The sequence below is a fragment of the Ammospiza nelsoni genome, chromosome 1 (genome assembly GCF_027579445.1).
Source record: "Ammospiza nelsoni isolate bAmmNel1 chromosome 1, bAmmNel1.pri, whole genome shotgun sequence".
Lineage (NCBI taxonomy): Eukaryota > Metazoa > Chordata > Aves > Passeriformes > Passerellidae > Ammospiza > Ammospiza nelsoni.
The window spans coordinates 57,350,188-57,362,314 of NC_080633.1; the positions used below are offsets into that span (position 1 = coordinate 57,350,188).

Genomic DNA, 12,127 nt, shown 5'->3' on the forward strand with positions numbered 1-12,127 from the left:
AGCACAGTGTTTTCCATGACCATATATAGTACTTGAATTTTTCTTATTTCAATGTGATGTTCAACATGTAGGTCACAGTAGACTGTGTCACTTTGCAGAAGTTTAGCTCAGGGAGCTGTAAGAACAATTAATCATGAAATATCTTTGTCTTAACACAAGCATCAGATTTGAAGAATTATTCAGTCTGTGATCAGATACAACATTGGCTCCAAAACAAAATGCATTCATGTTCCAGAATATTTTATCAACCTAGAGTATCCAAAACCAGTGGAAGAGAAAGTATATTTTAGAGAATGAGTTTTATTATGAAAATCCAGTAATGAGAGTGGCCTATTTTGTCAGCTTTAATGTATCAGCCAAAGAAAACATACATTTATGTTGTCCCACTGGTTTATCATCACATACTATCTGCCATGGACTTGGCACACCCTAGCTTTTTATATTCAGTTATGTATAATAATATTCCATTCTCCTCTGAATCAATGACATATTGGAATGTTTGCTGAGTGGCTAAAACATGTACAGATTTTTTTAAGTTCTATGTAGAAACATATAACATAGCTGTAAAAAAACCTAGCTAGTTAAATGGATTAAACTCTAAATCATTTAATCTCTAAAGCTTTGGGAAGTTAAGTAGTGTCAACTAGGAGAGTTCCTCCCATGAAAATCTTAGCCAAACTGGGCGGGGCGGGAAATCTCAATTATAGCTGATTATCAAATAGCTCAGTTGTGGACACTTACACTGTAAGGATTGTAGTTAATACCACTCAGTGGAGGCATAGATTACAAGTATTTAAAGTTATTTTCAGTTTTGATTTCATTCTACAAGATATTTTTCCACCATTCAAATTGATATAAACCAAATTAAATTGTTGAGCTTTTTAGCACATGAGATGTAATATTATTACTTTTTCTGTGGATTTGGACTACCAGAGTGAAATCACTGATAATAAGCATTGCTTATTTCTCCACAGACCAAATAAATACATTTCCATGGTTGTATTTGAAAGATATGTTGAGAACTGTATTATAATCGGTAGCACAAAGGGAAGGAGATCTCTGACAATGAAGACTTGATAACACACCAAGTCATCTGCAATCTTCCTGTAATAAAAACTTTGTATAAAGATTAGTTTTACTGAACTAAATGTCTCAATGAAAATGACCCAGAGACAGAAAAGTGTGATAGATCATAGTACATTATATTGACTTCAGTGTTTACAACAACCAAGAAGTGGTCTCTGAACATTTATGATTTTGCTTTACACATTCCAAATGCTCTTTCTGGAAGCCCTCATTAAGTCCATGTTAGTAGAATCCCAACAGGAGATCCAAGTAATTTCCTGCTTGCTCCGGAAGCCTATGGAGGCTTCTTATGCACTAGAAAATGGTGTATTTTATGTTAATTAAGTGTAGGAATGTGGCCCCTGTTGATGGAGTTACCAAATTATTCTTTGTCTGCTTAAAAAGGCAAAAATCCCAAAAGTCTCTTTCCTCAATTTGGTAAAAAGACACCTCATAGGACCTTTGGGACTTCACCTCAGACCTGGGGTTGCCCAATTGGACAGAGGCCAAGAGGTCCCACCTAGGTGATTCACTAGAAAAAGAAGAGAACAAAGGAAATAATCGTGGGGTGTTTTAGCAGGAGCAAGGACCTCTTGCCCTGGCTCAGGTTTTTCTCTCTAAGAGCTTTGTTATTTTGCCTTTTATTAAACTTTTTTCTTTTTCTAATACTACCTCAGAAGCTATCCTGCTAATTTTTGTGCCATTCGGGATGGTTGAGCTATCTCAGGTGTGATGGGTTCTCTGAGAGCTTGTAAGACCCAGCTCAAAGAGTAAACACACCAATTAAGAGACATTAGGTGTTTAATTTTAAAAATATTGTGTAGATGAACACTGTATTCAGCCATGACATAAACATGTCAAGGGCAATTGCAGGACAATGGAAAATGTAACAGAAATCTGATGTATCTGCTTTTCATTAAGTCATAAATTTCCTTTCTCTACTTGTATTTTTATTTTTCATTGATAGCCTCAACAAAGAAACAAATAAAAGCCCACTAAAATAAACAAAACATCCAAAAAACCCTAAACACAAAAATTGCAATAGCAAATATGAAAATGCACCTGTTTCCAGGAGGACTTATGAGAGCTTATGTTAACCATCCACATAAGTAGATGATTTGACGTTCTAAGCAAATGAACCCAGATGCCTGGAAAAGTTCTGAATCTATTACTTGCTTTGGACATGTATAACTTACAAAAACAGGTAAGAGGAGGAGAGAAAGACTGGTATAAATGAATATTATATGAAAACTTTTCACATTATGCACATCATAAACAGGGAATTTTTCCCTTCCATAAATTAGTTTCACTTTTATTCCCAAACTGACTCTCAGTTTAGAACCCTGATATTTTTTTAATCAAAAACTTAAGCAGTATGTACTATTTCCCTTGCAACTCAGTGACTGGAAGAAATGACAATCCTGGAATAACAGTATGATACCATAACAGTATACAATTCTAATCAGTAATAGAATTATGCAATAATGAGGCTGTTAGGTTGTGGGTTTGCCTTCCAATGCATTTATTAAACAATCATCACTCTGCTGGATTATGTAATAGGAAAAGTCTGTGTTATTAAATGAGGAGAATTAGAGCTACAATGTCTCTGTCAGATAAAAAGAGTCTGTGTGAGAAAAATTGTGGAAATATTCCAGTATGAGGTCTTGAAGAGTTCCACGATGGCATGAGGAGAAAAGTTGCCCTTTCTAAAATTTTTAGAACAGATGCAGCTCCTACACAAGCTTTGAGTACAGTACATAGTCTAAGCTCCATGGAAAAGATGAGAAGGCAAGGTTTTAGGTTGTAGATTGAAGGCTCAGAGATTCCTTATACCAGCAGCAATGCTTTCATTCCATCATTTGCACTGCTTGAACTACACAAGTCTAGTTAGGCTTGTTCAGAAAAGATGGAAAAAAGTGACATCATATCTTCTCTTTGTCAGTGCACCCTTGATAAAGGATTATAGACAATTTTCCCTTGTTCCACAGATCCTTCCCCTCTGTTGCAAGACAGTGCCTGTTTGTGAATGCAGACCTTCTGCAAAGTTTGACCCGGGCTGAAGAAGGGACATTCTTCACATCTAGCCTCAGGGGTGGAGTGGCAGGGCAGCGAGCCAGCATTCAGTCCCCTGGCAAAGAGCTTGCTATGCTTTTATGCGTTACTTCTATATACAAAGAGACTTAGTTTAGCTGTCTGCTGTTCAAGAAAAAAGAGTCTCTATAAGTTTCAAAATAGCTGACAAATAGTGCTTCAGTTCCTTCACTGATGTGTGGGACTCTCCCTCCCATGTAATATACATCAGCTATTGGAAAATTCCAGGGAGCTGTATCTGGGTTCTGTGTGGAGCAGCCCTATTTTTTGAGGGGTATTTATAAAACCAGCCAATTTACAGGCCACTAGCCAATTTATAGACTACTTAGGTTCATCTCAAGAAACAAAGTGTCTTTCAAAGACAATTCAGAATGAACTCTGTGGGTTCTGTATTACTTTCAATCTACGTAAAGTGAAGAAAAGGGCCATGAAACCATAGCAGCAAGTGATCACTGGGGCAGTAGTGCTGACACAAAATTGACTGAATGCATACAGACTGAGGGAGGTTAAATATATACTTGTTTGATAAAGAACAAGGCTCTGACATATTGCAGGCAGGACATCTCCAATAAATCTACAGGGAGAATGAAGTTAGGGCATAGCTAATTTAAGGGAGGCAGATACATAACACTACTAGACTTACTTTCCCTAGCAAAGTGGTTTTACCTGGAAAGAAAATTAAGATTTCTAGGGATAACAGAGCTGCATTTTATAAGACTTTATTAAAAACAGTGTCCTTAGGTACACAGGTTGAAAATCATATGCATTCAAGATACTAGATACACAGTTTACATTAATAACAAAGAAGAGAGAATTTTATAATTTTTTATACTTAAGGACTGGATATTATTGCAATTCTTGACTATTTTTTTCTTTTAAAATATATACTTTTGTACTCTTCTAAAAGCACAACAGAATCCCTTGATATGGTAAGTGCTACTTACACTAATTGCTATTCTCCACAAGGAAACAGGGAGGAAATAAAACAGTGATGTGGAGAAATAGCTACGTGACAAGAACCCAGCTAATCTAAGTCCTGCACCTGCAAGGACACTGTCCTTGAGCATAGCTGTGTTACCATAACAAGGTGTTGTAGTTGAGAGACTAGAGACATGAGAAAAAGCAGATTTAACTCCTTTGGAATGAGGAAGCTGATATCTAGAATATAACCAATGGATTACTCAGCTTGCAGAATATGTATGAGCTTATTACTTGTTGTGCATAAAAGTTTGATGCTCTTTTCAATAAAGGGAGTTTGCTGATTCTCATATTGAGGGTCCCGAGCCTCCCTGCGCCGTGACACAGTAACTCATCTAGATAATTGGTAACCAGGTTACATCATCCTCACTGGTAACTTAAAAAGCAGATAAACAGCAAAGCTGATATGCAGAACAAAGCAATTTTGAATTCAAGGGTGATCTGAACCGAGACAAAAGTAGTAATATCTTAATGGCAGAAATTAATACTCCAGACACAAAAGGCCTCACGCTGTTGAAAATTTCTCAAGAAGTCAGTATGCTTCCTGACTTTTACCAAAATAAAGACCATGTAAGCATTTAAAAGAAGAGGTGGGCTGCAAGGGAAAGTACTAAAAATTGAGGCTGTTAAGAACTCTTGCAAAGTGCACACTGTTAGAGTCACCTTTATGGCATGTGCATTAAAGCAGTCTCAACCACAGAACAGCTGCATCTGTTCCCTTCAGAATCTTGACTTCTTCAACACACAAAACATAACACTTTTACTCGGGGCATGAATTAGGGTTTGGTAGCAGAAATAAGAAGCACTTCTTGTGAAAGAAATCAGAAGACATAGAAGCAAGTAGATACAGTGGATACTTAGTGTAGATACAGGCAATAACTATAGTAGAAGTGAAGGGAAAAGAGAAATTTTTAAAACATTTAAAGTATGATTCTTTCTTGCCTCTGACAATAGAAGTTTCTGTGCTCTGATGGGAAAATCACCCAATTAACATTTCTAAGAGATGCTTGCCAACAGGTGTCTTTACTACATTTTCTAGTTGATCCACCTCATACACTTTTAACCTTTAACTAATTAACAACTAACATTTTTAATGTCAAACTACATTATGTTTACAGTTAAAACCAAAGCTGCATGGAGATGAGCATGTAACCTGCAGCATTCAGTACACCTTGAGCTTTATTTCAAAACAGGTACTCAAAGGAAGAATTGCCTCCTTTTCTAATAGTTAAGATTAATTATTTTCAGTGTTTCATTAACTGAGTATCTAAAAGCAGCATTTGAGAGATGACATTATTTAAAATTAAGCAGGAGAATAAAAAAAAAATAGAGAAATACATTGAAAGCTAAATATTTTTCCAGGGCAAGTCTTAGCTCTTAGCAACATTAAAGAAACCATTTAACAGCAAAGTCTTCAGTAGATCAACCTGTAATTGATTTGATGAAGTTGCCACCAGGAGGATATCTGCCACTAATTACTTAGAAGTAGGGAGAACCATAAACAGATGTCTTGAACTGCGTAGAAGATTTTTCTAAAGCTAGTTTTATTCTGTGTTGATGTTATTTGCCTTTGACAACTATTAAGCGAGGCAAATTGAACATAAAGGGTTTTTTAAGTTAAAACTGAAATACTATTATTGCATGAAAACCCGTCATCAAATTTATTGAAAAGTCTACTATCAAGATTCTCCTGGAGAAGACAGTCATGGCCTAAGCAGTAAAACTATACATAACATATATGAATTTTCATGAGAACATATGTTATGCATAAAATGAATGCATAGTGATTTTTATTCAGGTTTTAAATACATTAGCTGGCTTCCTGCTATGTCCAGCACTTTCCGATGCTGTTCAGAAATACTTTTTTCCTTTAAATCCTAGTTTTTTTCAAATAATTTTGCACAAAATAAGTGACAGGTAACAGTAGCTTAGCTGCTATTTTTTGTAGCAAAGAGTTAAGGCCTTGAAAATCATCCTTTATAATAAAAAAATTATTGTTAGATCATATTAAATCTTTAAATAGGTAATCATCCATTGCCAACTACTTTCCCGTGGTTGCACATTTACAAACTGTATCATGGCAAAAAAAACTCTCCAGAACATCCATTCCTCTGGTAAAGGATCTCCTTGACTTGAGTGTTGGGGAGGATGAAACAAAAAAGCCTTATAAATATGACTGCCTGGCAAAAGATTTTTAGAATATAGAAACTATAAGCAACACTGAAATGAAAGCAACCTTTGAGATACCTTAGTTGCTGAAAAACAATGATGTGACCAGCTGAATGTAATCCCCCCTAGAGGAAACAATTCCCTCTGAAAGCAGGCAAGCCTAAGAGTCAGAGCAGGCCCTGCAGCTTGGCAGATAGGGCCCAAAGAATAAGATTTAGGGTTTAAAACGTAAACGTAGTATAGTAATGTAGTGATTCTTATAGGTTGTATGGAAATGTTATAGGATATGCATGCTGTAGTAGATTGGTTAATGAGAATCTGAATATTCAACACAGAAGATTTATCGTATTGTAACGGGAACTTCTCTCTCTCTCTCTCTCTCTCTCTCTCTCTCTCTCGCGCGCTCTTAATCTCTTTGTTCTCTTATCTCTTCTCACTCTCTCTCCTTTTGTCCCGCGCTCTTCTTCGCGCCCTTTTCTCTCTTTGTTGCATTGTCTTCTCCTCTGCACTTCCTCACCCCTCCTTTCTACATGCTCTCCACTCTTAAACCTTTGTCTTCAACTCTCTTACACTTTAAGCCTCTCTTCTTTTGGGCCTGCTCCGAGCTGCGGCTGGCAGCTCCCAGCAGGGCCCTTCACCCACGCCCTTTGCAATAAACTGCAGGTTATATGACTTAGCTTCAAAGAGATCTCGTCTCCGTCCGTCCCAACTGTGCGACCCCCCCCAGCAGCTCCTACACTTGAGCACAGCTACTGTCAAGCTCTATTGTCAGCTTCATTGGCCTGGAAAGATGGCAACATGGATATCACCTGTCTTTCCTGAGATGGAAATAAAACCTGCTTAAAATCACAAAGAACTCAAGTTTCCTGATAGTAGTATTTTGATGTCATCAAATATTAGCAGAAAGATTGAGGAACATTGAAACCAGGCAGAGAGAGAACAAGAGCAGGATAGCCTCAAACACTGAGCTGCATTTCCTCTTATTTCTGTGACACAGCTGCCTAAGTGCTTCACACTAAATTTGCACAATGAATGTGAACATAGGACTCCCGTTGGCAGTTAAAATGTGGAAGGTATTAAATATTTCTTGGATAATTCTTCATTATTCATTTGTTTTTGGTGTGATTAAAATAGGACTGCTAAAATCTGTTTCTCTTACTCGCATGTCTAAATTCACCATTTATGTCCTACTTATAAACCACTGTTGTGTTAGTTGCCTTCATACACAGTTCATTTTCACATTACTTGGGAAAGAGGGATACCTTACCAGAAATGGTTCTGTACAGCTCTGATGGGCTGCTGACCTTTTGGCTGGAGGGAATCTGCTGATGGCATGGTGGAGGTGTTGTCATTAGGGGAGAGGGGAAAGGACAGTTCCTCTTCAGTAACAGTGAAAATGTCAATAGTGCTATTTAAATAAATAAATAAATAAATAAAGACATTTTCTTACCATATGTCACCTCTGGTGACAGAGGAAAAGTTGATGTGAATGTGACAGCTTCATTTCCATCTTTTATTGCAGAGAAGATGCCCCCATCTATTTCATCTTGGTAATGTACAACCATCATCTAATAGAAGACACAAAAAAGCAAAATTACAGTGTGATAATTCTCACTTAACCCTATGACACAGTGGGGCATTCTTCACCAAATTACAGAAGATTTCTGTAATCAGATAAAATGCAATCTACTGTTCCAGCAGAGAGATTGTTGAACACTGAAAACATGCAAACATAAGAGACATCCAAAACATGCAAAGAAAAATCCATCCTTATACACTGAATTGCATTACTTAGGTAAATGCAGTTATTTGTTCTTATTGCCATGATGCAACTGCCCAATTGCTTCACATTAATTTTGGACACAGAACATAAGACTTCCTACTGGCCACTCACTTCAGTATTAAGTGAAAAATTCTTGATTGTTTACCTCCTTGGTTTTCCCTCCAGCAACCGGTGGTCTTGGAATTACAGCCTGGTTACTAGCAGACTTCATCCATCCACACCTGTTATATGATGATTCCCCAGGAATATCATCGTCATACTGCCCAACACTTAACTTTCTGAGCCTTTTCCCTGTTGCATCATCATCTTGCATACCTGTTGCTGAAAACAGGCAAGCTGGTTAAGAAACTAGTTTTTTTCAGTCAGAACTGTTAAAACAAACTTCACTATTCTGTCTGTAGTGACTATAATCAAGAATGTTCAAACTGTTTTACAAAACCACATAGGTGGGGAAAAGACACCAGTTGTAGTTTCTTTGCTGACACCAGTTGCAAAATATTCACAGTCCCCTTTGTTGTAGAGGAGTAAGTTAAGCAGCATGTATGATGCTCATTTTTGAAGTGATCACTCCAAGTGCAATCAGAAGAGCAAGACAGCAGGGGCCGCTACGGGCACTCCAATGGGAAGCACCTCTTGCCATTTCTGACACACAGTGGCTCTGGGCAGAAAAACCATTGCTGCTGCCCAAAGCTGCGTTTCCCCCTAAAACAGATCCTGGCCCTTATAAACTCAGTTCACTGTACACCTTTTGTGACACACATAGCAATCACACTTAATCACAAAAATTAGATATTAGCTACACACAGAAGCTGTAAATCCTTTTGAGGAACAGCACAGAAGAGTAACCTTAACCAGCAGAACGATCCAGAATATTCAAGTATATAAAGCACTATTTTTTTCTAAAGATGTTATTAAGAGCACGTCACGATGCAGAACTATGATTAGCAGGATTTTATACATGGTCATCTACTTCAAACAGCAGGCACTTCCAGATTACTCTGCAACAATTGCTTTCTCTACCCTTCTTAAAAATCAACAACAAGGATCCGTAGAACTTACTGAGTAGTCACAAAAACAACCACATGCATAGCAACTTTTCAAATACCCCTCTGAGAGCTTCTATGGTCTATATATATATGCAAAAAGATCTTTGAGGATTAGCTGTTTCTCTTAAAAGAGTTGAGTATTTCCCCAAGAAGTTACTTTAATGCTTGGTGTAATTTAAACTTTTACAGTAATTTCCAACAGTAAATATGTGTTGTTGAAGCACATCGCCTACAGACCCTGATCATGGAGCCATAAAACTAGGAGTTCAAAGTGTGTCCTTGATCTAAACCAGCAGGAGGGCTTAATCAGCAACTTGGGTAGAGAAAAATGATAGCATACACCTTACACATCAATTTCCTAATCTGAAGTAGCTGATAAAAGCTAAGGTATAAAATCTGGCATGCAGCATAGGCCTCTGTGTTAAAGACATTCGACCTTGATTACACTACACAATTATAAAGCATTAATGCACAAATACATTTCTGTATAGTGGAACAGTTTTTATTCAAGCTTGAAACAGAGACGGGGATTTTAGACTAAAATCCATGATACTTAACTGATTCTGCATTGACATATGTATGTATCAACCTGAGTAACTTGCTGGCAAGTAGGGGCTTATCCTAAAAATATTAATAAATCTCTTGTTAAACTACAGAATTAGACACTTCCAAAAAATCCATCTCTGATAGCATCCAAGCAAATGTTATAATAGCTACTACTGAAGCAAATACATAAATGCATAAAACCATATTAGTAATTTTTGAAAATTCCACCAATAAGTTAAATTTCAGGGTCGAACTACAGCCAGTTATTAATTTTATCAAGTTAATATTTACAAACCTAGTGAAAAAATCACAACCGATATTCTGAAAAAAAACCTGAGATTTTGAAAAAAACACAACTGAGATTCTGTTTTTATGGTTGCCACAACCTGGAAAACTCAAAAACTTTTTAAGCATCCATATTTAACTTTTTTCCCCCAACTTTCCCCAATTTTTATGTGTGGTCCCTCATTAATGGAAAGAGTATGTGCTGAAGACCCTGTGAGCAAACTAGATGCATTACTCAAGATTTTCAAAGCCAGAAAAGGACATGAAATCACAAATATCTTCTAAACCTCTTACATGATACTAAACAGAGTGAATTCTACTGAAATTGCAGACATTTAAGAATGTAGACTGAGTTGATACTATTCCAGCATTTACCAACATTTGCATTGTATTTCCTTTTTTATTAGTAATTTCTGTAAAGAAAAATGAGTGGGAATCATTGCAGAATCTCAGACGATCTGCGACCAGATACTCCCAGTCCCGCCACTTCTCCACAGGCAGCAGTAGGACCAGGAACAGCACATAAGAGTTTCACTCCATCTGTAACCAAGTTACAAAGGCATAGACAATTTATTTCAGAATATTTCTCTTAGTTAACATGGCCTTGTAGACTACTTTATGATAAAAAATATCTATCTTTTGGATGGGTCAAAAAAGACCTTTGAAATTTAACACAAGTTCTGCTTGTCATACTAATGAGAGGATTTCATAATCAATAATATTGGTACACTCATGAAGCTAGCAATTTCTACAAAGTTAATGTAGTCCTCAGAAAGCTATAAAGAGGTCTCTCTGGGAAAATGGATATTCTTCTTAAATAGACTGAAAGAGCTTTACATACCAAATTACCACTAGATGCTGCACAACACAGAGGAGAAGTTGAGCTGATGTATTTCAGTAAAGCTTAAAGCAAATAAATCTAAGAGATTAAAATTAAATGAAGGAGTAAGCACAAAATTACTTCTACTTAGTTCATTTGTTTCAAAACTTTACTTCATAATACTTAGACTTATATTTTAATATTTTAGGCTTACTAATTTGAAAGGAGCCTTTTACAGTGTAAGGTGTCAGTTCCCAAGACTTCCTAGAAGTTACAAAAGTCATTTTTGTTCTTATGATTTAGCTTAAAGTTTTGGCAGAGCTTCATAAATATCCCAGAAGCACATATTTATTTCTTTGAAAGCATTTCATATACTGTCCTTTCTCTCTTTTCCCAGGTGAAAAGTAATTTTTCCCTACAAAAGTAGTTTTGTTTTGCCCAATGAACAAATAATAACATTCCAACATATTGGCATCAGAACAACATCAGGCACTTACCTCATCAGATGGTTATCACCATGCAAAAGCTACAGCTAACCAGTGGTTAAAGGTTAATCATTGTTTGGTTTCTTTAACTGCTTAGCTTTCCTCAACTACTATTGAGACGTATTTTTAATTATTGGAAAGAAAACTAAGTTTAAAATGCTAAGTTTAAAATCTTGTCTCCAGTGGCTTGTCAATAAGACTGCTGTATCTCATTTATTAGCAAATTATCCAACTGGTTGCAAATATAATTCCTTGTGATAGCATTGAAATATAAATGTCTGAACTTGTGAAACTGACTTTAACCACTTGAATTCCAATCATCAATACAGCAACAGTTAAAATCTTTTTCTCTGGATATAGCTTAAGCAGTGTTAACTATATTATTTCACAGGCAGATTTTCACTTACTTAACTTCATTTATTGTCTAGCAGGATTTTTGGAATCTGCAATTCATTTCAATTCTAATCCTTTCACAAGAGGAAACAGGTAACATCTATACATTCAAGAAAATCTGACAAACTTTTAAGTGGTTTAAGAAAATTATATATTTTTTTGGAGAAACAAAAGGAAAACTTACTAGGATATATGCTTAATCAACCAATCAATACAACTTAACACACTTTGCAGATAGACAAGCTGGAATTCATTGCTTTTGTACAAACGTTACACACAGAGAGGAAAAGATCAAGTGCTTGCACTTCAAGTGAGCTTCTTACACAGCTCCAACTGGTGTGGAAAGTTAGCATGACATAAGAAGCTCTACCCACAGAGCAATAAGATGCAGGGCTCTGTTGTGAAAGAAACAGTGAAAATTTCTACAAAACTGGTCTTCCAGTGTGCCTTTCACAGACCTCAGCAG

The 12,127-nt window shown here is 36.5% G+C and overlaps 1 protein-coding gene across 1 annotated transcript in view; it reads right to left on the reverse strand.

Moving 5' to 3' along the window:
* TNS3 (tensin 3) overlaps nt 1–12,127 on the reverse strand; it is a 208,292-nt gene that overhangs the window by 52,010 nt on the left and 144,155 nt on the right. Inside the window, exons 17-18 of the mRNA XM_059478542.1 lie at nt 8,232–8,407; nt 7,754–7,871 (exon numbers count right to left, since the gene is read on the reverse strand). Coding sequence (XP_059334525.1) covers nt 7,754–7,871; nt 8,232–8,407 — 294 coding nt within the window. The remainder of the gene's footprint in view (nt 1–7,753; nt 7,872–8,231; nt 8,408–12,127) is intronic.